Source organism: Tasmannia lanceolata, unplaced genomic scaffold (assembly GCF_043159265.1).
Source record: "Tasmannia lanceolata isolate RefF3 unplaced genomic scaffold, GAP_Taslan_0.1 ptg000024l, whole genome shotgun sequence".
Classification (NCBI taxonomy): Eukaryota; Viridiplantae; Streptophyta; class Magnoliopsida; order Canellales; family Winteraceae; genus Tasmannia; species Tasmannia lanceolata.
In genome coordinates this window covers 13,527,927-13,555,384 of record NW_027518701.1, presented here as the reverse complement: position 1 = coordinate 13,555,384, position 27,458 = coordinate 13,527,927, and the positions used below count along the sequence as shown (strand labels likewise).

The 27,458-nt window shown below is 37.7% G+C and overlaps 1 protein-coding gene and 1 long non-coding RNA gene across 14 annotated transcripts; both read left to right on the top strand.

Annotated features, from left to right (window-relative positions):
- Positions 1-5,271: 5,271 nt before the first annotated feature.
- On the top strand, positions 5,272-6,306 carry LOC143857059 (uncharacterized). The gene is made up of 3 exons (XM_077367332.1): positions 5,272-5,466; positions 5,689-5,889; positions 6,001-6,306. The coding sequence occupies exons 1-3, from the start codon at positions 5,272-5,274 to the stop codon at positions 6,304-6,306; spliced, it is 702 nt and encodes a 233-aa protein (XP_077223447.1).
- Positions 6,307-8,371: 2,065 nt separating this feature from the next.
- On the top strand, positions 8,372-26,689 carry LOC143857246 (uncharacterized). Of its 13 annotated transcripts, XR_013238540.1 has the most exons (10): positions 8,372-8,508; positions 10,637-10,706; positions 10,797-10,906; positions 13,485-13,583; positions 17,023-17,252; positions 17,364-17,454; positions 17,600-17,731; positions 22,259-22,522; positions 25,289-25,373; positions 26,555-26,583. It is a non-coding gene; the product is annotated as an uncharacterized LOC143857246 (long non-coding RNA). The 13 variants fall into 13 exon arrangements; XR_013238541.1 differs by lacking the exon at positions 25,289-25,373 and having other exon boundaries at positions 26,555-26,689; XR_013238545.1 differs by lacking the exon at positions 22,259-22,522 and having other exon boundaries at positions 26,555-26,569.
- Positions 26,690-27,458: the final 769 nt, after the last annotated feature.

Genomic DNA, 27,458 nt, shown 5'->3' with positions numbered 1-27,458 from the left:
AGGAAGTAGGATCCGAAGAAAACTCTGAGTCTAATCCGATCGATGAACAATTTGAATGAGTCATGACTAAGACACAGGTGGATCTGTTGACATCCCTACTGGTTTCCACGTTCCATTTGAGAAAAAGGATGTTTCTTGTTTGTTTTGGGTTACAAGAATTGATTTTGAGTGGAAAACTGATTATTGGACGCAAAGTTGCGTTTAGTTTTCAGCCTAAAAATCAGTTTTCGACACAAAATCAACTCTCAAAATCCAAACAACGAATGTCCCATTGGTTTTTCTTGAAATTACGAGTTTTTTTTTCGGGGATGGTATTGGGTAATTTTGTAGTTTATTGGGGGTGAAGGTGTTCTTCCATTGATGACACCGTTGCCCTTCTAGTTTAAGAATAGGCTATGGATATTGGCACTACCATTTTTAGTAGTTGCACTAACTCACTGAGTTTGTGCAATTATCAAAACATGGTAGTGCCAATCAAGGTTTTTAAATTTCGACCGAAATCTGAAATTTCGGGTTTCGGTCGATAACAAAACCAAGATCGACTAAACCCAAAATAGGAGTTTATTTCGGCAGAAATTTCAAAATTTCCTTTATCCCGAAATTTTAGGGATTTCACCCAAGAAACTAAAATTTTTATAATTATTTAATATTGTCCCGAAATTTCAGCCGAAATTACTGAAATTTTGGAAATTTTGATCGAAATAAAGTTTGAAAAAAAATAGCCGTGGAAAAGTTTTCGTTGGACTTCGATCGAAATTCCAAATTTGGGAGGACCGAAACGCATTACGAAACCGAAATTTGAAACCTTGGTGCCAAAATCAGTTGCCTAAAATAGGCATGGGTACTATATGGTGGGGCGCATCTCATAAAATGAGGTGAAAAATGGTGGGCCCCACCCTATATGGGCATGGTTTTAAATTTCGTCCGAAATCCGAAATTTCGGTCCTAAAACAAAATTTTCCCTAAATCCAAATTTAAAACCAAGTGTACGAGTTTGGGTGGAGATAGTGGGACACACCCATCAAAACACGATGGGAAATTATATATTCCCCCCCCCCCCTCCTTTTTTACTTGAGCAGCCCTTCTAGTGTGAAAGAGATGTCATAAATACACCATAGGAGGTTGTCCCAAGCAAAAAAAAAGGCATATATTTCACTTCACAAACATGATGTGTAAATGGTGGGCCCTATCCCATAAAATGACAAGGTGTAAATTGGTGGGCTCCACTGATGAAAGGGGGTGAAAAGGGGAATATGAGTCTGTTTACAAAAGGTATTTAAAAGGGTGAAACAGTCACTTAAAAGGGCATGAAATTAACTTAGAAATCCTAAGAGAATTAATGGGTTGAAATTCAGTTAAGAAGAGAAAAGATTTTGTGAAAACCAAGATGATGGCAGTGTCGGTTAAAGGGTTAAAAGGATAATAGATAGGAGGTTTAAAGAATAGGCTATAAAAGAATGGGCTTCGGTTAGATAGTTGGGTAAAGTTTGGGATGAAGGGATGAAGTTGGTATGGTTAAAGAAGTTAATCGATTGGCGTAAGAGGGGTGATGAAGGGGTTGTTCGGCTGTTGGAGAAGGCAAGAAAGAGAGTGTGTCAGTTGGGTTTTAGGGGCTGAAAGAGTGTTAGGAGATGAGAGAAGGAGGGAAACTATCAACTGTATTGTACGGTCAGCAGTGGTGACAAGTGTCACTAAAGTATAGGTTAGCATTAGCTAGCTTTCAATTAATTGTTGTAATTCTATTTTTGGTTGTTATGCATTTCTGTTGTAATCAGCTCTATTAAAAGGGCAAATGGAATGAGAATAAGGAAATATAAATTTTTCAGCAACATTTGGGGTTTTATTCTCTTTCCAATTAAAAAGAGGTTTGGGGTTTAGAGTTCTTCCATCAAAAGAACTTAGGAATTCAAGAATTCCTATCATTTGGTATCAGAGCAATTTTGTTTTCCTGAAGAAGCTTGTAACAGACATCAATGGCGGAAAATACTCGTTCACAAGAGTTGAAGAAATTGGAGGAACAAATCAAGAATAACCAGACTCATATTGGTGAAATGAAGCATGAGATTCAGAACATAGCTAGCATGATTCAACAACTACTACAAGAAAGATCCAAGAACAAGACAAGAGAATCGTCCAGGAGTAACGAGAATGCTGCAAAGAATACGTTCTTGCTGAAATATAATCGGATCGATTTCCCAAAATTCAAAGGGGGGAAGGCTAAAGGTTGGATCTATAGATGCCAACATTATTTCCAATTTCATGAAATTGATGAAGATAAGAAGGTTCAGATAGCAGGAATTCATTTAGAAGAGGAAGCAATTCAGTGGTTTCAGTGGTATCAATCCATGAGACCAAATCCTAGTTTGGAGGAATTTGCTAATGATTTGTGTGCAAGATTCGGAGATGATCCCAGCACGGATGCGCTTGGGGATTTAACGAAGTTGCAGCAAAGTACTACAATAAGGGTTTATCAAAAGAAGTTCGAGGAGTTGGCTAACAAGACTAGAGGATTGAATGAACAATTCTTTATCAGCTGTTTTATCAGTGGATTAAAGGATGACATAATGAGTGGGGTACAAATGTGTAAACCGTCCACAATAATAGATGTTATAGCCATGGCCAAATTGCAGGAGGCGAACGTGGAGGCCTTGTACAGGAAGTCCAAGATTCAGCCCAACAATATTGGGCAGCATCCAGTAGAGTCTAGCAAGATCACTAGTGGCTCTGGAATACCAATTAAGAGACTCTCACAAGCTGAGATGGAGGCGAGAAGGGCCAAGGGCCTTTGCTATAATTGTGACGAGAAATATATTCCTGGACATAGATGCAGGAAAAAACAAGTTTATTTGATGTTAGGAGCTGATGAAGGAAGTGATTCGGATGACAACTCAGAACAAAGAAAAAATAGTGGGAAGATGGAGATATTAGAGGAAGTAGATGAAGTAGAAGAGGTTGATATGCACATATCAGTCCATGCTCTTGCAGGTGCTACTAGCTACAACACTATGAAGATTAAAGGCTTAGTCAAGACGGAGCCTATTGTTATTTTAATTGATTCAGGAAGCACGCATAACTTCTTGGATGAGAATTTTGCAAAGAAAATGGGCTGCAAGATTCAGTCTACTGGAAAATTGTGGGTTGCAGACGCGGATGGACGAAGAGTGGCTAGCAATGCAGTTTGTTCCAAGTTCAGTTGGGAGATGCAAGGTACAAAATTCTATTATGAGATGAGACTGCTTCCGTTGGGAGGTTGTGATGCAGTGTTGGGTATTGAATGGCTATCTAATTTAGGGCCAATTTTATGGGATTTCAAGAAGCTCGAAATGGAGTTCTCTTTATTGGGCAAGAAGGTCATCTTACAGGCAGATAAGGAAGAGGTTAGTTTACAGCAAATGATGGGTGGCGCATGGGAAAAAATGATCAAAAAATCTACCAGAGGATTGATGGCTCAACTGCATTCCATTGAAGAAAGTCCTTCGACAAGCTAGGTACTTCCTGAAATACAAACTTTGCTTTCAGAATTCCGTGAAGTTTTTGATACTCCTAAGGAATTACCTCCACTTAGATCCCATGATCACAAAATTCCATTGAAAGAAGGAACTAATGCGGTTAGTGTAAGGCCTTATCGTTATCCCTATGTTCAAAAGAATGAAATAGAGAAATTCGTGAGAGAAATGCTAGAAACTGGAGTAATAAGACCGAGTGTAAGACCTTTTTCATCTCCTGTATTGTTGGTTAAAAAGAAAGATGGAAGTTGGCACTTTTGTGTAGATTACAGGTCATTAAATCAAGTTACAGTCAAGGACAAGTTCCCTATTCCTTTGATTGATAAGCTTCTGGATGAGTTATATGGGGCTACCATTTTTTCAAAACTAGACTTAAGAGCAGGGTACCATCAAATTAGAGTGGTTGCAGAAGATGTTCATAAAACTGCCTTTCGTACACATCAGGGACATTATGAATTTTTGGTTATGCCATTTGGGCTCACCAATGCCCCATCAACCTTCCAATCCTTAATGAATTCCATTTTTCAGGAACACTTAAGGAAATTCATCCTCGTATTTTTTGATGATATATTGGTGTATAGCAGATCAGTGGAAGAGCATGTGGAACATTTGCGAATAACATTACAAATTTTCCAAGACAACACCTTGTTTGTTAAGTTGTCTAAATGTGAATTTGGAAAATTAGAGATGGGGTATTTGGGGCATATTGTGTCCGGAAGAGGAGTGGCAGCTGATCCAAGTAAGGTTGCTGCCATGATATCTTGGCCTAAACCAGCTACAATCAAGCAATTAAGAGGGTTTCTTGGCCTCACTGGGTACTATAGGAAATTTGTCAAAGATTACGGTAAAATCAGCAAACCTTTAACACCCATGTTGCAAAAGAATCAGTTCAAATGGTCTGAGAGTGCTGAACAATCTTTTGCTGCTCTCAAGGAAGCAATGACCACTACCCCAGTGTTGGCACTACCTGATTTCTCTAAACCCTTTGTACTAGAGTGTGATGCAAGTTGGGCTGGAATAGGTGTTGTCTTAATGCAGGAGGGGAGACCAATAGCTTTCTTAAGTAAAGCTTTGACAGGAAAAAATATGGGATTGTCAACCTATGAGAAGGAGATGTTAGCAATATTATTGGCAGTTAAGAAATGGAGAGCTTATTTGATGGGACACCATTTCATTATCAAAACTGATCACCAGAGTCTCAAATATTTTTTGGAACAAAGGGTTACTACATTGTTACAGCAGAAGTGGATTACAAAACTTTTGGGTTTTGATTACACAATTGGGTACAAGACAGGTACTGAAAACAAGGTTGCAGATGCCCTTTCCAGGTTGCCTCAAGTTTCCTGCCATGCTATTACTACAGTCACTCCAGCTTGGGTTAAGGAGGTCCAAGAAAGCTATTTGACTGATGTTCATCTACAGGAAATTATTTCACAGCTCCTTGTCGATCCACAAGTTGTGCCACATTACTAATGGAGTGAGGGTGTGTTGAGGTATGAAGGACGGTTGGTAGTTGGGTCTAATATGGGATTGCGGAGTAAAATTTTCCTGTCGCTGCATAGCTCCGGCATAGCAGGACACTCAGGGATTAGAGGAACTATAAAAAAAAGTGGCTCAGTTCTTTTATTGGCCAACTTTGAGCACAAATATTCGTGAGTGGGTCAAGGAATGTGACATTTGTCGACGGAATAAGGGTGAAACAGTAGCTTATCAGGGGTTGCTGCAACCTCTACCAATTCCACAAAGAAGATGGGCAGATATATCTATGGATTTTATTACTGGCTTACCTATGTCAGAAGGAAAGGATGTCATAATGGTGGTTGTAGATCGCTTAACTAAGTATGCACACTTTGTAGCTTTAACTCATCCTTATACGGCTTCCACTGTAGCTCGACTTTTCTTTGATAACATCTTCAAATTACACGGGCTACCTTCTTCTATTGTGAGTGACAGGGGTAAGGTATTCACAAGTCAATTTTGGGAGAGTTTGTTCAAGCTTCAAGGAGTACAATTGTGTTTTAGTTCAGCTTATCATCCTCAAAGTGATGGCCAAACTGAAGTTTTGAACCGCTTTTTGGAGAATTATTTGAGATGCATGACTGGTGATCGTCCTAGAAGATGGAAATAATGGTTAACCTTGGCTGAATGGTGGTATAATACAACATTTCACTCTGCAATACAGATGACTCCCTACGAAGCCTTGTATGGGGAGAAACCTCAACAATTAGCCATGGGGTCTATTCCTACAACTTCTACCGCTGGTGTAGAAGATCATTTACACCACCAGGCTGTGATTTTACAATTGTTGAAGGATAATTTGGCTACTGTTAGGGAGAGAATGAAGCATTTCGCAGACAAGAAAAGGACAGAAAGGGAGTTTCAAGTAGGAGATTGAGTTTACTTGCGCTTGCAACCTTACAAACAGACCTCCCTTGCTTTGAGGAGGGACTTTAAGTTGGCTCCCCATTTCTATGGTCCTTTTCAAATTTTACAGCGGATTGGAGCAGTAGCTTACAAACTCCAACTACCTTCTCATTCGAAGATTCATTCCGTTTTTCATGTTTCATTGCTCAAGAGGAAAATTGGAGATTCGGTGGTACCAATTGTGAACTTACCAGAGGTTGGTTCTGAAGGCCAACTTTTGATTGAACCTGTGGCAATACTAGATCGTCGAATAGTACGTAAGGGCAATGTAGCAGTCACGCAAGTGTTAGTTCAATGGGCTAATGCAGTACCTGAAGATGCTACTTGGGAAGAATGGGCTGCTTTGAACGAGAAATTTCCAGACTTCCACCCTTGAGGATAAGGGTTCGATAAGGGGACGGGAATGTTAGGAGATGAGAGAAGGAGGGAAACTATCAATTGTATTGTATGGTCAGCAGTGGTGACAAGTGTCACTAAAGTATAGGTTAGCATTAGCTGGCTTTCAGTTAATTGTTGTAATTCTGTTTTTGGTTGTTATGCATTTCTGTTGTAATCAGCTCTATTGAAAGGGCAAATGGAATGAGAATAAGGAAATATAAATTTTCCAGCAACATTTGGGGTTTTCTTCTCTTTCCAATTAAAAAGAGGTTTGGGGTTTAGAGTTCTTCCATCAAAAGAACTTAGGAATTCAAGATTCCTATCAAAGAGATGGGTTGTTGGAGGTTTTTTTTGGCCTAAACATGTAGATTTTATGGATGAAATAACCTAGAAATATGGGTGTTCTCTGTATGAACAAAAGGGTGCCATGGGTGGCTGTTTTGACAAGGGAAAGAAGAGGTTTTGGGCAGCAATTAAGGAGAAGGATTGGAGGGATGATGGGAGATTTTGAAAGGGTGAAATAAGGGCAGAGAACAATGGTGATCAGTGGTAATATAGAGCAGCATATGCCTCTTTATTTTGTGCAATTTCTGGCGGCAATGAAAGGCAACAACTCGAAGGCAACTCAATTTTTATTACAATAAAAATTATGAAAAGTGATTAAATGAGTGCCAATTTATAGGCTGTTGTATGAAACACCTACTAAAACTAGAACTTCTATCTTAATCTAACTAAAATTAGGAAATAAAAGCAATCCCTAAAACTTCTCTTCACCTTGGGCGTTCAAGAGTTAAAAGCCCAATTTAAAATCCTAAAATATCTCCTAAGTCTTCTCTAATTTTCATCCACATATAAGACTCCTAAACAAACTCAAAATCCCTAAAAATTCTAGATATGGATGACCAAGCCAATATCTTAAATCGCAAACTTAAAATACAGTCTACTTTAGGATTCTTCAAAAGTAGTAATCAGCATGGGCCGTTGACCGAGATGCCTTCTTATATTTTCCGATCCGATGGTATTGGACGATCCAATTAAGATTTTGACGATCTTGACTGTTGATCTTCGTGATCGAGCGAGATGCACCTGCATCACTGTAGACACCCCATTTTGACCGAACCCTAATAGCGTCGTTATGATAGAAACCCTATCAAACTAGTGTTTTAGTGTCCCCAATTTGTTCCTAGAATGGGTTAGGGTCTCATTTAGGTCCCCGTAAAATTTCGTCCGAATCCGTTGCGATTTGCCTGGTAAACGGATGAAGTTTGTAGTGTAGTATAGTGTAGGAATAATGGTGGCGATTTAGCCAGAAAAGGGGGTGCCCTTGGGCCTGGAAAGCCAGTTCAAATTTACTGCGGTGGGATGTCCAGGAAGATATATGGGTGTGCAGTTTAATGTGTAGCATAATTAGATGGTGCATTATTCGGGAGCAGGGCAGTTTGGTAATTAGGAAAGATTCCTTTCTTCCTTTCCAAGTTACAATTAGGCCTAATCATGGGTTAACAAGGTTCAAGGCTAGGATTAGTTGGAAATGAATTTCCTTGGAAGCCTCCTAGGAGGTTTAAGGGTCTTGATCTCAACCCTTTGTTCATAAAGGCAATATAAGGGGCTGAGATCATGTAGAGAGGAGAAGATATTTTTCACAAAAAATTTTCCCTTCTCTTTTACTTGGACCACCCCCCTTGCTAGTATAAAAAGGGTTACAAATCCTTACTATTCTAAAAGCCTATACACCCGAAATTTCGTCAACCATCTTTCACGAAAATTCCTTGCCCTTCCATTTGTATATTTTCCTACTGCGTCCCATATCTACAGGGCATTTTCGTCATCATGGCATTTCTACGGAGCAACGCAGATGTCGTCTATCTCCTTTCACGTGTCAAAGAAAGAATACATACTTTTGACGTTGATACCAACGATAGGGCCCCTTCCTTTCACTTAATTCCTCGCCCTTGTGTTCTAAAATCTTTCCATTATGTCCCATCACTGAGGGGTATTTCCGTCATTCAAAAATGCAGCCATCTATCTCCCGAAAACAGAGCAGATGTCGTATATGCCTAAATACGCATCCTTTAATTTTAGCCGCCCATTCTTTCAAAACCCTATTTGGAAAATTTCTCTCTCTCTCTCTCTGGTCAGCCCATCACATTGCAGCAGCAGCGAACAAGAGAGGAGTCGGTGGTTGTAGCTCACGTTGAAGGTCTCTCTCGATTTCAACGGCTTTTTTCGTTCTTCTCTTCAAATTCCTTATTCTATTTTGTCTCTCCTTCTCTTACTTTTTTCTTCTTGTGAATGGGTTTCATCTTGATCTCCTCTTTGGTGCTAATTACACTTGCCCCTTTCCTATAGCATTTTAGCATCGACAATGTCTCTATTCCTACCGCCCAGATTTAGGGTTTAATTTTCTGAATAAAAATGTAAGGAATGAATGATCCTTTTTTTTCCTTTAATGAGAGAGATAATCTCATCAATCCCACTAAATTCGGTCATTTGATAATTTTCTTCTTCATTTGGGAATTCATGGTTATTTTGGTCAGTTTTACAAATTCAATGACACCGTGAGGAAGAAATTTGATAGTGTTTCCTCTTCTTTAAATGCAAATGCATTCCTTTTTTTCTAATCATGTCAAAATTGATTGGAGATCTTGTGGTAAATGTCATTTCATTATGTTGTTTCCATATTATCTCATGACATTGATATTTTTATTTATGTTCTGGCAACAAAGCTTCACTATCATTTTTTCCTTATTCCTTCTCTATTGTTGTCTCGATTTTTATTTTATTTTTACTATTGTTTATTACAATCAAAGTGAGTTTTAATAAATTTATATTTTTGAATAGTTTCTGCTCTTAGAAGCTGGTATGAGTATTGTTTCTTTTTTTATTGGGAATGTTATGTAAATCCTTCCATAAATTGTTCCTTTGATTAGATATCCTTCCGGCACAATTTTTTCCTGAAATTATCTTGTCTATCACTAATTTTGCTCTGCTAATATTTTATCCAAGAACTAAGGATAGCGATTCTTGTCAAGGAGAAAAAAAATTCATGCTTGCTACCGTGTAGAGAAGAGACCCAATTTGATCGATTGGGATATGAGTTTTGTGATTGAGCAAGTTTGGCTTGGTTTATCTGGTCTTATGGGGTGATTAGCTTCGAAGCTTAAGAATGTTGGACTGGTTTATTTGATCTATTGGCATAATTTCAAACCTGGGTCTACTTGCACAAAATTTGTCCTGAAATTTGTTTACTAATTTTGTTCGGCTACTATTTTTATCCAAGAACACATGATAGGGGGTCTTTTCTAAGATAAAATAAATTCATGCTGACTACCCTGTGGAGAACATACCCAATTGATATATTGGGTTATGGGTTTTGAGTTGAAGCAATGTTGGCTTGGTTTATTTGGTCTAATGGCGTGTGCTTTGAAGCTTAGGAATGTTGACTGGTTTATTTGATCTTTATTTGATCTATTAGCGTAATGGGACTGCACATTATGGAAACCTCTATAGATCGGAGGGTTACGATTATCTGATGGAGATGATCTATGGTGTTGGCGCCACTGTATTTTTGAAAAATACTAGAATTTATGTACATTTATGATTTTTAGAAGGGCTATTCCACCATCTACTACCTTTTTTACGCTTTTTAAATTTGCTGTTAGTGCCATTATTGGATCAATTCAAGTGTATGGGAATATCACCTCCCACAATTCAAGTGTGTGGGAATCAATTTACGTGCACATCATCATTTGTAAATAGAGAAAACATTAAGGGCCCGTTTGGATACCTAATATTTTGTATTTGGATTTGGAATTGAGTTTTGAATACAAAATGAATAGATCCAAAGTGAATAGATCCGCCAGCTCATGTTGAGGGAGATAGAGAGGGAAGGGGGTACTTCCTACTGGAAGAGAGGGGTTTAGGAGCAAAGAGTGTGAAGGAAATTGTCAGATCTGTGGATTTCCAATTACTTATTTCCACAGCATATTTGGAAATCTGATTTTTTTCACTGTCATCGCTGATTTGGAAATCAAAGGATTTTATCCGGATCCAAATCACAGCACAAAAAGTGCTGCAAATGTGAGAAATCCAAATCAAAATCCTCTTCATCCAAACGGGCCCTTTTTTACTACTTTTTCTTTTCTTTGCCGACCAACAAAGCCCTTCACTCTTTGCTTTCGTCTTCTGCCAATCAATCGGTGAAAGGTTCTACTGCCCACCACCAATCATTGTTCTTACACGATTTCTGGAAAACAAGTTTATTTGGGTATGTAAAAAAAATCTTTATTTTTTGTTAATGATTTTTTAAGAGTTTCTCTCTGATACAGGTGCATTCGACACTACACAGCTGCTCGACAATTCTTTGTTTGAGGAGCTAATGGACAAGTGGGTTTGCATGTTAGTCTTTTGATCACAGATATGGTATTTATGCATTGTTGTATCTTGTTCGTGTTAATACTAACCATTCTAATTATGTATGTCATTCAGTGATCTTCAAGGTGTATGATTGAGGCTGTAATGGAAAGGAGAACTTCAATGATGTATTAAAGGTGCTGCAAGATTTGACAAGATCGTTCATGTTTGAGGAGCAAAGAGAGGTAGCTATTTGCAGTCCTTTCTTTTCTTTGACTATTATCCACATGTTTAGAAGAACTTTTTGCATTGGAAGTTTTAGGAGTGATATGACCCATGTTTCCACTTGGTATTCTTAGTTGGACATACTTGTTTTGGTCATAAAGAAACTTGGAGAAAGAATATTTTGTTGTTTTTGTTTAAGGTGTTTTTAATTATCTTGTTATTGGTTATAAAGAAACTTGGAGAAAAAGTATATTTAGCTCTTTTTGTTTAAGGTGTTTTTAATTATCTTGTTATTGGTTATAAAGAAACTTGGAGAAAAAAGTATATTTAGCTCTTTTTGTTTAAGTTGCTTTTTATTATTTAACAATGAAAGATATTGAAGTCGCAAGTTAATTATGAATAGATGGAAATATGTCATGGTAAACTTAAAAAATATTATACAAATAGTTTCTCTTATCATCAAGGTATGATGATTTGATTAATTTAAATTGCTCGGATGATGATTCATTTGGAAAGCTCCAAGGATGATATAAATTCCTAAGCAAGACCTTGTCTAGCTTCATCTTTAAGACATTCCTAGAGAAGTTCCTCATTAACAAATGAGTAAATAGCCCTCTAACCAATCTATCTATCTTAAGGGTAAACATGTATAGAGATTTCAGTTGTGGACAAAGGAGCATTGCTTCATTTCTCGCTTCCCTGCTCTTAGAAAATTCTATAAGAGCTCGCTATAATATATTATTTTCCTTGTATTAGGGCTAACACATATAAAACCCCTTTTATTTCCTTGTTAGCTTAGTTTTTTATGAAATGGATTTGGGTTTGGGCGACTTGGGGTTTTGCAAGAAGACTTCCTTACTTGTTATTTTTGGTTGGAATGGAGGAATTTCAAAGCTTTGTTTTGAAGCGTAATTTCATTTTTCCTACTTAATCCCCTGGTTTAAATCAAGGTTTCAAGTTATTTCAATAATGCTTTGCATCCTCTATTCCTTGCATGTTTTTTCTGAAAGATCTATGATCTTCATGATATGTAAGTAGGTTTAACCTCTGTTCATTGATTACATTAGAATATAGCAATTTAAAAAATTGTTTAAGAATTGCTTGAATCAAGTAAACAAGACAGAATTGTAGTCTCGGTTTGCAAGCTTAAAAATCTCTGCAAACTGAGTCCAGTCCGCTATCGTTTGAGATTTTCTCCCCGACTTGGATCTCCAACTAATCCTCCGAGGTAGCCTCAGTTAGATCCTCATCAACTGCTTGTGAAAATATCAGTTATATTAGAGGTCCTATCTAAGAGCCTAAAGCACAGTTTCTCATAAATCTGGCCCTCTTATACATTACTAATTTTAATATTGTGGTGCAAATGTTAAATTCTAACTATATGTGAGTGGATTTGAAACTTTAAATGGAATTCCATTGAATGTGCCTGAGCATGTCTTTATTGCTTCCTTTCCAAGTAGATGCCTTTGTGTAATTTAGAATTGCAATGGAATCCTCTGGGACCTACATACCAATAAATTGAGCAGGCATGCATCTTTGAAGTTTCATTTAGAGTGACCAAACATATGCAGAAATTGGGGTTCTCTGGTTAGAGTGCACAAACAAATTTGAAATTTGTTTCATTGAAGCCTAGAAGCTTTGTTTTTTCAATTAGTGTTTTAAGTCTCCGTAACAGGGGCAGAAAGCTTGCTAATTCATGCCAACATAGCTCATGGATTGTTAATTGCTAAATTATTTGGGTTTTCCATCACAAGCCTATCTAATCCCAATGTGAGTTAAATGTTGTCTAGAACCATGAACAGTCCCTATGGCAAGATAGTTACTATTGAATGGGATTTTCTACTCGAGATACTACTCCATTGTTCTCTCAATTACTGGATGAATTAGCTTAAATTTTAAAAGTCAACACTATTCCGGATATTATCGTGTGGCTGTTTATCTCAAGTTAAAGGTGTCTTGTGTGACGATGACTGTGAAAGAGTTGTGTTTGCAGAATTATAATAGCAGAATTCAGCTCATAGTGCCCTATATCAGCCCGTATTGGATCACATGTTGCCTTTTTGGCTTTGACTTGTACTTCCACATTCGCATCGACATCTCCTTGCAAGTTACCTTGCATCACTAATGAGTACCTTACTCCTGATGTACCATAATTTCTTTCTTGAAAGTTTGTGGCTAAGGGACATTGTGGTCTATAGTCTGGAAATGAATGTGAGATGTCTGCGAGAACTATTTATTGTACAAATATTGACAAAAAGGTGCCATTATAAAACGGGTAGATCCCTTTTACCCTCTTCATGAAAATTTTTTTTCTAAAGGATTCATTTAGCCGACCCCAATTAGCTTGGGACAAAGGCTTTGTTGAGTAGAGTTGAGATATATTGACGAAAAGGTAGATTTAAAATTATATGTAATGCTTTGAATTGGTCTTGGAAACGGACGCCAAACTGGTTTCTAATTTATTTGTTCATTCAGTGTAAGGCTTCTCAAGCAGATTTTACTCTTCTTTGAAACAGTATGTGGAGTGGGGAGGTTGGTGGCTGCTATTGTAACGAACTTCATATTTGGTTTCTCACGATCTGTTTATGCTGCTTTCAGAAAGGAAAGACTAACGAAGCTATATGATGTACGTTTAGTGCTTGAGACTGCTTGGAGGCTCAACATTCCACTTGTGTTGCTTTAATCGAATTTGTAAATGTAAGTATTTCTTATTTTTTATTTACTCATGCAGAATTTTTACTACATGTTTATGTTATTGCAAGTATTTCTTGTCTTTTGTTTATTTATGTAGAAGTTTTTTATTCGTGCTGAAGTTTTACTACCTGTTTATGTTATTTTGTCATGGAAATTGTTTTTTGTACACAAAATGAAATCCTAATGGACGCTGGAGAGATCTCAATAGATATTTATAAGATAAAAAATCTTAATATGTCGCATGTCAGACTAGCTACCTCGTGAATGGAGACCAACCTAGCAATTCCCTATAATTTATTGTTACATTTAGATTATGGGATTTGCTAGGGTCATTCCCTATAATTTATTGTTACATTTAGATTATGGGATTTGCTAGGGTCCATCGCAAAGGGCATTTCGCGGTCGCAATTCCCTATAATTTATTGTTACATTTAGATTATGGGATTTGCTAGGGTCCATCTCAAAGGGCATTTCACAGTCGCGGCTGGTCTGTTGCGAAATGATACCTACAGTGTGATTCGAGAAGTTAGCAATCTTCTGAAAAAATCTTGGACAGTATTCATATAAACCATTGAATTCCAGTCTTCTGTTGCAGTGATAGTGCTTGTGATTAGTTCTGTTGTCCCAAGATGATACCTACAGTGTTATTCGAGAAAAATACTTTGGTTGATTAATAAGCTTATGGTGTCAGCACTATGTTTATTAGTATTCTCTAATATGATTATGGCCTTTCCAAGTGACTTAGATTGTTGGACGACACGTAAAAATCTCTATTGAAGATGTGAAACCACTTCCAACTATCTAAAAGCCAAGTTCATTTACCATTCAGAAAAAAAAACAGCAGCCGAGTGTCTAAAGTTTGACCCAAGACTTACTGAATGGAAAGAAGAAGCAATCATAGACGATGAACTCAGAACAAGATTGCTTGCATTATACTTTGATAGGGTTTTCTTGCCCAATGTAGAGGGTTTTAGGATTGTTGCGGTCACATCCTATGAATGTAGCCACCTTCTGAATCTTCCCAAGCCAACTGCCCATCCGGTATTTGTTTAATGTTTACAGGATTATTCGTCAACGAACTTTTGCTATAATTCCATACCCCTATGTTGCTAAATCTTCCTCTTGTGTTCTTTTTCCAGGGTCATTTTCAACATTTCAATTCCTATTCTACCCGTCTCTTTTGGTCTTTTCACTTCTAAATATCCCTGCACAAGCGTAAGTCACCGTTTCTTTCTACCAATCAACGCTTCTCTTCTCTCCACGCCTAATCACTGCCTTCATCTTCCAACACCTGTTCGTCAAACGAGACCACGTATTGTCAAAATGTCACCACCTGTCGCTGCAAATCTGTCCTTCTCTCTAGAAATGGTATTTTGAAATTCTCTGAGAAGCCATGAATATTGTTTTAAATAGATGAAAAATCTCAAAATTGTGGTGATATAATTTAACTAAGATCTGTCTAGAGAGATATGCCATTCAATATCTCTATGAAAAATTCAAATCTGTATTTGACCTACGGAATAAATCAGATGGACCAATGTTTATTTCAGTTTTGATTATAGAGTTGTGTTCTTTTTCTTTGATCTATCCGCGATGTTTTGAACATTTTGTTCTTTCTTTCTGTTTTGTAATTTGTTACAATTGAAGTATACGTGTATTTTTGAAATGGGTATTGCGGCTGATAAGTGATTTTCTTTTTAATTGATTATATTGTTGAGTTATTGGGAAGTAAATAATTGGAAGTCTTTCCATACATTGTTACCCTGTTGCCATTCCATATGACAGTTCGGTCCTAACTTGTAATGCTAGGTACCACTAATTCGTATAGATGTATTGGTTCAGTCTTGATCTTACTTACCAGATGTCATTTGGTCTACTGTTTTATTTAAAATTTTGGTTATGGCCTGTTCCCTTTGTGAATATGAGGGTGAGTAGTTAGTGGCCCGCCTTCTAAATGTTGGACCATTCCAATGAGAGACCATATAGATTGATTGCTGATTGAAAATTAGCAAGTCCTCATGTCAGGGTTAAAGTCTCTAAATTTACACAAATTTTGCTGGAGTGCTTTGTTGATGGCATTTTAACTTTTAATTTTTAATTTTTTAATGCTTGTTCCCTCATGTGCACATGACTCAATTATCCTGCCGGATTTGTGCTCTGTTTTAGATGGTTCAGTATAACCTTTTTAAGTTGTATTAGGTTTTGATATGCCTTTTATTGACCAATAAAGAAAGATAAGAAGAGGGAACAGAGCAAATTGTTTTGTAGATCAGTAAGCTATGTTGAAGGGTCTTAGACCTTGGATGGGCCATTTCTTGAGGAAATCAACAAAATGATATGGTTTTTGATTGATAACAGTTCTGCTCCTTGAACAAGTGGATTGGATGAGATGAAAAAAAAAAATGTACCACAGTTAGCTTCATATAAGAAACTACCTTATTACGGTTATCCCCTTTTTCTTTCTTTGTTGTGGTTCCACGTTGTCTTTTTTTAAGGTGCGAGTATTAGTTCAATTCAGCTTTCTTGTGTTAGTTCATTTTCAGTCCAGCACTCATTTAAAATGTGCATATGAATTGAGTATTCTGTTACAAAAAAGACATGGTGAAGAGCTATGCTTACCAAAATTTGATAGAGCCTATCTTATTGGACTAACTTCTCCATTTACAAAAATTACCAACAATAGGAACCACTCTCGACCCTCCATGAAAGAATGAAATGCCTTGTGAGACATTGAATGAACTCTCTTTGTAGTGGGTTGACTTGAAACCACATATCAGTCCAAAGATCAACATGCAAGTGGGAGTCATAGGTTTGAGTAAATTGACATTCCTGATCAAATGTAAAGAAAGAATAAAGGAAAGATTAAACTTCCTCCCAGATTTGGTACTAGATTTTCTACCTTTTGTTCTTTTCCTGCATATGTTTTCCTGCATTTGTGAAGTTTTCCTTCTTTTGGTTTTATTCTCATTTTCATTTTATTGGCACAACAATGCTAGGCTGCTGATATTGGCACTACCATGCTTTGATAATACACTAACTCATCATGTCCTTTGTTATTTAAAAAGCTGTCAAATGTTATTACAGTTCCCAAAATGCTCTGAGAAGCCATGAATGTTGTTTTAAACAGATGAAAAATCTCAAAATTGTAGTGATATAATTTAACTAAGATCTGTCTAGAGAGATATGCCATTCAATGTCTCTATGAAAAATTCAAATCTGTATTTGACCTATAGAATAAATCAAAATTTCAGATGGACCACCTTGGATTCCAGATCATGGCCATCAGATGAGATGAATCGAACTATCTAAAATGACCCAAGAATAAAAATATTCACCATGGGTTGTTTGAGACTTCTTGCTTCAAGCTGGTTTGAAATTTAAAAAGCAGGTTGTGCGTGCTTTTTATTAATTTATGAGAACTAATAATAGTTGTTATGTGCAGGATAAGACAGTGAACTGACACTCAACGCCATTTTACCAAGGTTCTTATAGTAGTTGGAATAAATTTGTAGTACCTGCATAGTGTATGCATTATTTGTATAGGCTTCACATAGAATACCAGATTTTGTCCATCTTCTACTCCAGCTGATGATTAAGTACTGGATAAATGACTGCAAGTACGATCTGCGATACTAGATACATGGCTTCCGGAGCAGGTTGCATTTATTCAAAGTAAATATATGGATCATTTATCAGGCTTTTGAGATTTCTAATTCATGCCAATCAGCTGGTGTTATGTTATGAACACCAAGCTAATTCATTTTTGTTTTGGACTGCATTCAGCAATGGGAAATGAGAAGTCTAATATCTACTGGGAAGCAGAACTGCCTCCAAAATATGACAGAGTTGGGATTGAAAACTTCATCCGTGCCAAGTAGGTTCTTTAGGGCGATCATTTTCCTTAAAACTCTGTTTTATGAGCCTCAATGTTTCTTTGATGCGTTTGCCTTATTAGACGAGTAGAGGTGTAAGAACACAGTTTGTAACTACATATTAACTAATAAATGTGGAATTTTCAGGTATGAGGAGAAAAGGTGGACTCCAAGGAATGAGCCTTAATAAATGGTTGAGGTGACGCTCTTGCAGAGAGAAGAAAATTTTTCCGAAAAAATGAAGCTCGGATTCACTTTTGATTTAGAGATGCATGAAAGGTAGAGAATATTCAAATCAGATTTTCTCCTTTTTGTTGGTCTTTACACATTATAATTTCATGAGGAATGATAGATACAAGGGAGCCCTTGCATAAAGAGCCAAAAAAGGGCTCTTGATTGGATCCATGTCATCAAATGTAAATGATTTTACTGTTTCAACCGATTTTAAAATGTAACTGAAAATGACATGGATCCAATCAAGAGCCCTTTTGATGCTCTTTATGCAAGGGCTCCCTTGTATCTATCATTGCTCTAATTTCATTACCTCCATTTTGTAAGATATTGTTTCTTGATTATGGTTCTTCAACTTCCAGTGTTCATCTTATAGACAAAGATTGTTTGCTTCTTTTTAATGACAAACTTCTCCATTCGTTCTCTCGGTACTAGCACGTTGCAACGAACGTGCACTTTTACTAGTACACTAAGAGGGGTGCTGTCTAAGTAAGGATAGAGGGTGCGAATATATCATTTCCATTTTCTACTTAGGCCACCCCTTGTAGGATAAGAATGGTCGAAAATTACACCAGAGGTGGGCTGTCTAAGTAGAGAGGAGGGGGGTCAAATATATCATTTCCCTTTATACAAAACCCAACAAAATAGGGTTCGGCGAGCGGCTGATTTTCGTAAAAAAATTACAGAGAGAGAGAGAGTGAGAGAGAGCAAGAAGAAGAAGAAGAAGAGGAGAACCCCCTTCTGCGGCCTCATTCCCCACCGGATTGCCGGAGCTCCGGCCAACCTCCAAAATTCATTCCCATCTCTGCAACCCACCTCCATTGATTCCGGCCATCTTGCCGGAATCCGACCATCTCCTTCCCATCAAACCCATCTAATTTTCTATTAGCCCCAAACCCATATCTATAGACCCTACTCTATTAAAACCCCAAGCCCATCTCACCTCCTTTCATTCAGACCCATTTCCAATCATCTACACCGTCCCCATCTCCGGTCATCTTCTCCAGCGGTCCCGCCAGAGATCCAACCACCATCTTCAATCTCGCCCACCTCTGGTCATTCCATCCTCACCCCGAAAATCCGACGACCACCTCCATCAAATCCGACCCTACCCCGACCTCTATTTGGCCGAACCACCATCACCACCTCCATCTCTGCCCCTCATCTCCAAAACTAACTCCCATTTTCATCTCTATAGAATCCGGCCACCATCCCCTCTTCTCCGACCACTCCCCACCGGATTCTTCAAATCCATCATCCCAGCCACCATCATAATTTCCGTCAGCCATTCTCATCACCACCATCAAGCCCCTGTTTTTACCCCTCAATCGGACCATCCTCTATTGCCCAAACCCCTTTCATCTTCTTCCCTACAAACCCACATCAACCACCATTAACCACCACCTTTAACCTTCTTCTCCACACCACAACAACCATTTCCCCCTCTTCATTTACCCCACCTCTACCACCAATCCCTATCACCATCTCTGCAACCCACCTCCACCATCACCATCTCCGAACACTTACCTCACCACTTAAACCTCTTTCTTAACCAGCATCTTCACATCAGCAAACCCCATTGGGCTCTCCTTCAGCCACTGGAATCTGAGCTCTACCATCATCTCATCTTCTCTACTCAACACCATCTTATCCGATCATTAGTCTCATTGGTATCGCAGTTGTTCTCCGGTCATTTCTTTGTTGGTTTTTACATTCGACAAGCTCATGTAATATTCCTAATTCTCTTCTCTATTGCCGAGTTGTGTGTAACTGTTTACTTTGTTTGCTGATAGTATAGCATTCATTCATGGGTTTGATGCCAATTTCTTCATTAGATTTGATATGAATTTCAATTTCCATAGTGAATAGATTACGAGATTATTTGTGTTGATTTGAAGATGGAAATTAGATGATAATTCTGCCTTATGTCATAGGCATATGAGTCATCTGATTTCATCGATATTCTTCATTATCTCTGTATGATGAGAGTGAATTGATTGGCGGATTTGCTTAGCCTTTTGAATAATTCATATTCTCTATGCTAATTTGCATTAGGCTTGCGATCATTGGTCGGTTCGCTTGCTTTGATTTTGGTTTTAATAGATATGCCATGAGAAGAATTAGATAGTGGCGAGTGACTATTCTTTGAATTGGGTTTTGTTATAAGGCCAATCCTTTGAAATGGGTTTATCCCTGTTTTGTTGAGTCACTATACAGTTCAGGTCCATCTGTTGGGTCGTCAAATAGTGTGGAATTACTCTGTTGGATCATCAAACAATGTAAGCCCATTTTATTTGTTTATCAAATGGTGCAGGTTTGCCATATTTGATTACCAAATATTGCAGTCCTATCTGCTGGGCCACCTAATAGTGCAAATGTTTTCATTGATTAAAGTTCCGGAGAAGATGTAGCATTAGAACAGAGGTCTTGTGATTGATAGATTTAATACTACTAGGTTTTCTCCTAAAAATGATGTATGCTCAAATGATGGATGTAATTTTTCATATTTCGCATATGTCAGATGTCATTAACATAAGGTAAGTCCGTAGACCCATATGTCTTTACAGTAGTTGGAATTGTATTTTCCAAAGTTAGCTTATTCTAGTTTGTGTTCCTTTGCTCTGTACTTTGATGTGGTAGATTTATATGTGCTTCTATTGAGAAGGTATAATGTTACGGAGTATGCTTTATTTATTTTGGCTAAGATGATGGTTAAATTGAAAGATTTGCTAAAAATGCTTGTGAATTCTGCAAGTGATTAACTATTTATCAGGTTTTTAGATCAGTTTTGATGTTCTCCAAGTCATAATAGCTGTAGATTCCTACATGTTGTAGTTGTAGAATAGTTAAAAATTTGATTCTTCTTTGAAATGTGTCATGGCTACAAGTTGATTTGAGGTTACTTCAGTGATTTCTGGATAATGATATGCTTGAGATTGAGTAATACTTGCACAGTTCATGTGCCTGTACAGTTTCATATCTGTTTTCCTGTGTAGAATCCGAGTGTTTAATATCACCTAAACTGTGCTAATTTAAAGTGGGACATAGGCTTATGTTAGTGCATGGTTTTCTCATTCGTATTTACAATGATATCATCATGATTTTGGTTTTGGTATAAAGAAAAGTATTTTCCTTGTCCCTGTTTTCTGTTTATAAAAAGAATAAAGAGTAGACATTTAGTCTTGTGCATGAACAGTGCACATACTTCAGATTTTATAAGGCCATCAGGTTAGTTTTCTTTTACCTCCATTTATGATCCTTGAAATTTTCTTCGGGTTCCATTTCTTGTTGTGTATAAATTACTAGGACATGTGTTCCCATTTATTCCTTGACTTAATGGTTCAATGGCTTGTATCTTATTATGTTTGGTAGTTCTTCTCCCATTTTGCTGAAAATTTGCAAGCATTCTGCTTGGAACAGTTGCCATATTCCGGGAACTTTGTACCTCTCCATGAACACAACAGGATACCAAAATTTCAGATTTTCTTAGCATTTAGGGACTACTCCTTCGGGAAATTATTAGACTTCGGGACTTCGACTCAACTTCGGGATTTGACGATTGACTTTAGGGTCCTATTAAACTTTGGGAATTTTATTCAAACTTAATGTTTAGGGTTCGGGCAAAATGGGGTGTCTACACCAATATACTAGTTTTTAAATGGAAATGACACCTGGATATGCTGATGACGAAAATCAATGAAGACGAAATGACCGACGAACAAGAGCTGATGCCGGCAAGGCTGATGATGAAATAATTAATCAGAATTCACGTCCAAGGTGCTGGGATCTAAGCTTGGAATTGGTAGATCTAAAATTTGAGAGGTTGGGAAAACAATAGATCTAGGGTTTCTTGTTTAGGGATGAAACTAATCTAGGGTTTGGGAGTTAAGATCTGAAGTTTGGGCTAATTCCGACGGGATTGCCGGAATTAATGGTGTTAGATCTAAGGTTCCTAGATCTAGAATAAGGTGAAGTGGATCTAGGGTGAAGGGTAGAGATAGCAAGGAAAACAAACAAAAAAAGAAATAGACAGTGAAAGTGAAATTTGGATCGGAAAAAGGGAAATGTCGGTAGGATCCTAAAGGCAAAGGACTGGCCGGAGAAGATGAAGTCTCCGGCCACTCTCTCTGAAATTTTCCAACGAAAATCTCTCCCCCCTTTTACACGAGCTCCTTTGCTTCCTTTATAAGCAAATGCTCATATTCTCTCTCTCTCCCCCCCCCCCCCCTTTTCTACCTCCGGACAGCCCCCCTTTGGTGTATTTATAGTATTTCGTAAACAAAAAGGGGGGTCTTAAGCAAGGAGAGGGGTAAGCAAAAAAAGAAAACCATCATATGCTTTTTTTTCCGTCTTATACAACTCTTTGGGATAATTCACTCTCCTACTTTGGGCAAGAATTGTAATACTAGCACAAACTCCGCTTGTCTTATTTGGCAATTTTTACCCAAATTGCATGAAATTTTGCAGAGGTACTCTTAAGAATAAGACCAAACTCTCAGGAATTTTGTATTCACTAATGAATTTAAGAAGCTAGTGAAATTCGAATTTTCTTCACATTTATGTTCAATTTCTCAGGAATTTTTAAGATTTTGGGATTTCAACACTACTCCAGGACTTTAGAGCTAGGTCAAAATGGGGTGTCTACCCTTCTATGACATGCATTATTGGATCTTATGGTGCATATAAAGAGACAATCTCCTTTGAGCAAGAAGATTAGAAAATTTGGTGAGAGATTACCTGAGTCAAAAGGGTTATTATTTTTACAAAGAAGAGGTGTAGTCTTGGAGCTTCCTTCCTTAATTCTAGAAGGACGATTCATTCCAGTTCAAAGCCTCCAAAGTGAGTTCCTTCTTTCTTTTTCTTTTTTCATTTTTTTCATTTTCCTTTATTATTGAATTTCTTAGATTAGATTATTACACATAAGATAGAAATCTAGTTTTATTAACTATGAGTCTTGTTCACAAATCTTCATAGCTATTAGAATAGCTTTCATAACTATTTTAAAGGAATTTTGGAACAAAATTCAAGCTCTAAGACTAAAAATATCGTAGAACATATCTAGCATGCATGCTTAATTAATCATAATAAAAATAGGGAAATGATAAATTCAACTCTTTTCTTTACATGGGGCAGCCAACTGCAGCGTACGTGGCAATCAAGCCTGTTGAATCAGTCCCACATGAAGTAAATCAGCCCCTCTCCAGTCATAGATACACCAGAGGTGGTTGTCCCAAGTTAAAAAAGGGGCAGATATGTCCCTTCCCTAAAAATATCACTGATTATAATTATGAAGTTAATACTGACCTTTGTGTTGGACATAATTGGTGCTTAATCCCTTGAAATTCTATAAACAAAGAACATATCATGTCGCATCCATCAAATTTGGGTAATAACTGTCAACATGGTTTGAACCATAACCTAAATGGGATCTTCCAATCGAGGTGGCCTGGAGGTTTGATTTCATCCTACACATTTTCAACAAGTTGTGCTACACATATTAGAATGATTTGCATTTTCCAATGGGATCATATCATTTGGGTGCGATTTCAACCATTAAATTTAAGTTATGTGGGTCCCATCATCAAGATCACTTTGTGACCTATTTAACCATGTCAAAATCAAATCTAGTTCGTATAGGGTTATTCATCAATGTGACTACTGAGGCACTTATCCAGTCTAGATCACGTGGCCCACCACTTAGATTCTCCTACACCATCTAGTTATGTAAGAATTTGATCACAAAGTGTTAGATTATGTAATAGAAGCTTCTGTATTTCTGATGTAGTGGGCTCCTAAAGGCAGTACTACAATACCAAGGTCGATGAGCAGAAAAAATGGTAAAAATATGCTCCCCTTTTAATGAAAGTAAATGAAGATGTTCTCCAAGCGATAGAAATCCTCGGAGAAATTGTCCCAGGATTGGCTACACTGCTTGAATAAAATACTCTAGGGGCTGTTGTTGAAGCAAACGGAGAATAGCAAGTCTATCCAAAGATACAATAAAACCCCAACTTGCTATTCCCATATAGGACACCCCAGTTGGGTTAAGATGTAAAGTATATTTTATTCAGTGCGTGTCTACTTAGTGGCGGAGCCAGGATTTATACATAAGAGGGCACATAAAGGTGGGCCCAATTGAGCTGGGCCTATTAAGGAGTTTGGCCCAAACTCAAGAGGGCAGTTGCCCCCTTATGCTACATGTAGCTCCGCCCCTGTGTCTACCATCTATACTATGAATAGGGGTTGCTTAGAATATATTGGATAAATTGAAACTCAAATGAATGGGAAAACTTGATTGTCATGCATTTTGAATTTACATTAAGGCTCTGATTCAACATACAATGAGCGTAATATAAAATTTATGCCCATTTCCACTTAGATATGGGCGTAAAATAAATTTTACACCCATTTTACTTAAAATGGGTCTAAAATTTGTTCACGCACACTTAAGATTAAAAGAAACATAGCATGATTGGATTTGCTGATACAAAAGGTTGATTTTTGTGTTCGTATGGTGATGGGACCAAAACTATATGGCAAATGATATGTCCGCCACCTTTTCAACCCTGAGCTCCCTCTAGCTAATGTATTTACAACTACTCTTTTACCCTTAAGGGGATGGCCCAAGGAAGAAAAGGGGAAGATATTTCATTTTTCAGACTATATACATCAACTCATGGGGATTGCACACATGTGCGGTGTGGGACCCAAGGTTGGTGTATTGGCCCCCAAAAAATGTTATTCATGAAAAAAGAGGCCAAATGAACAATACCGCCGAAAGAACAATACCAATTCTAACGTTGTGTTCTTTGAGCGCAGGACAAGCACGAAGCACAATCCCTGTTCCTCCGGCTCCAGTGGATTTCGGCACCAACACAGTCAAATATACCTTCTATCTCATTCACTTGGGACTAATCCCTGTTCCTCCGGCTCCAGTGGATTTCGGCACCAACACAGTCAAATATACCTTCTATCTCATTCACTTGGGACTAATCGAGGTAAAAAAAAAAAAAGGCCAAAAGAACAATACCAAGGCCGATAGCTAGAAAAAGGGGTAAAAACATGCCTCCCCGTTTATTGAAAGTAAATGGGATATTCTCCAAGCTATAAAAATTCTTGGATAAATTGTCCCAGACATTGGCTACACTGTTTGTATAGTATATAGTAGTGACTGTTCTTGATGCAAACGGAGGACGAAGATAAAACCCTAACTTGCTATCCCCATATAGAACACCCCCGATAGGCTTAAGATATTAAGTAGATTTTAATGATAACTATAAGTCTAGTTTGCTTAGAATATTGAATAAATCGAAACTTGAATGAATGGGAAAACTTGATTGTTATGCATTTTGAATATCCATTATGCCTCCGTTTCATTTGATTCGACATAATATGAGTAGTATTACAAATTTTACTCCACTTATCCCCAGAGAAATGGCAGTAAAACAAAATTTACACTCATTTTTCACCGGGCGTAAAACAATTTATTTTTTTGCACGGGTGACGGGTTTGGACCAAAACTATATATGAAGGATATATTCACCCCATTTTCTTCACTGAGCCAGCTCTCTCCATTGCATTTATGACTCCTCTTTTATGCTGCAGGGGGAGGACCAAGGAAGAAAAAGGGTCGAATATACCATTTCCCCTATCCATTGATCGGACGGTCAGGATCATCTGGATGATTAAGGTAGCGTGAAATCAAAACCATGCGTGACCGTTATTAATCTCCGTCACATATGGCAATTTTCAGCGTATCATAAAAAGACAAGAGGATAGGGGCATTTTCGTAGTTTTATTTTTAAATGGGGTTTTTTCGTATTCCTGCGAAGTAGAAAAGGTAGGTAGGTCACTTTCCTCACGCAATGGGCATTTAAGTTAGGAGCATGAACGTGTCTCAACCTAATAGGTCTTTATTCCGTATAGTAATTTACAAAAAAACCCTATCCTTTTTATCGTATTGTCGTTTAGACTTTAGTATGTAGGATCTGCTTCGATCACTTTTCTAGAAGGTTATTATTGTAATCCGTATTTCATGACCGAAGAAGAGTAGGGAAAGAATCTTTTGAGTCAAGGGTATTTTTGTAGTTTAGAGAAAACAGTAGGGGTATTTTCTCAAATAGAAACTCCAGACCTTAATTAGCGGATTTTTACAGCTGGAAATCCATTTAAAAAGGAAAATAAAAAAATCAGCACTCAATGGGGAGTTAGTACAAAACGACAAAACATTGTGATTAGCGGTTTCCCGGCTACCGGAAAGTAGAAACCGGCTATCAACCGGTCAAACCCCGTTGAAAGCCAATTAATTGAGGACTAATTTGGCGAAAATTACAGATACACCCTCAACCTTTTATGACCAAGTACTGCCATGTTAGGATTTTCTATAAAATGACTAAATTACCCTTCTCATATGAAAAACAGGGGCTTTACCATGGGAGATCTAAACAATTAATGTGCTGGTCCCGAGTAAAATCTCCACAAATAAGAGGGTTAGGATTATCTTATGATATCTTTTCTGAACATCAACCTATCATATGGCCCAAATTTTTTGGGAAACGACTTATCTAGGGCTTATATACACGCAGGGACGAATAAATGAATGGTTCAGATCATCGATTCAAGTGGGTCCCATTACACTATATTCTAGTGAGTGTAAGTGTGCTAAAAAATAATCGCAATTGATTTCGTGTTCATGGAAAATAGTTTGTATGTCCCATTTGATGACATGATTAGCATTGGAGATGAGATTGTTCTTGACATCGATTTTGTCGGGAATGCGTGGCTGTGTAATTTGCTATAAATGCATCTTTGTAATCTTCAACGTAATAATTTTAACTTCTAATATTAGATTGATTCTTCTTTTCGTGCTAGCCAAAGTTTGCTGGAAAATTTCATCGTCATCCGAAAAATTCAATCTCCGGTGGACAGCAAATTTTTGAAAATGATTGATTATAGGGAGTAATACCATGTAATACATTTGTATTATAATGACATTTGTGTGATGCGAGATTAATCTATATTGAATTAGTATGATCTCGACTGTTCATCTAGTTGCCCCATTATTCAATCAATGATCTTCATATGGTGATAGGTCAGCTTGAGGCCAACCCTAGTCCAACCCGAGGTAGCATTACCTCAACCCCAACCCTAGCCTCGAGTCGAGGTAGGTCAACCCTAAGTCAACCTACCTCTAAATCTCTCAACCGTAGCCTAACTCGTCTAACCTAATTCTTCTAATTGAGTTATAGGGTTGGGTTTGAGCCGGGTTAGGGGCAAAAAGAAAAAAAAAAACTACATAAAAGTTGGTGACCGGAAGATTTTTGAAATTACAATAAAATCACAACAAACTTAAGGAGAGGGGTCGGATTCAAGTCAAGGTCGGGTTGCCCAAGGCATCAACCCTAACCCTACCTGAAATTAAATCGAGTTGGAATTTTTCCAACCCTAACCCAATCCAGTCCGACGGAATGTAACCCAACCCCAGCCAAAATTGGGTCGGACGCATTTGTGTTCGGGTTAAGCCCAGCCCAAGTCGCAACCCTAATCTTCTTCTTCATCTTCAATGTAAGGTTATTTTAGTCTTTTCCTCTCTAAAACATTCGAATGCAATTTTGCAACACGTCTCTCGCCGGGAGAAAGAGGTAAATCGAGAAAATAAAAAAGCTCAGTGTCACTTCCGTAATTTCATTCAAACTCGAGAGTATTTTGTAACCTCGGACTCCGCAAATCTGGTATTTCTAACCGCGGTTAACGGAGCAAACCCTAGGGTTCGTTT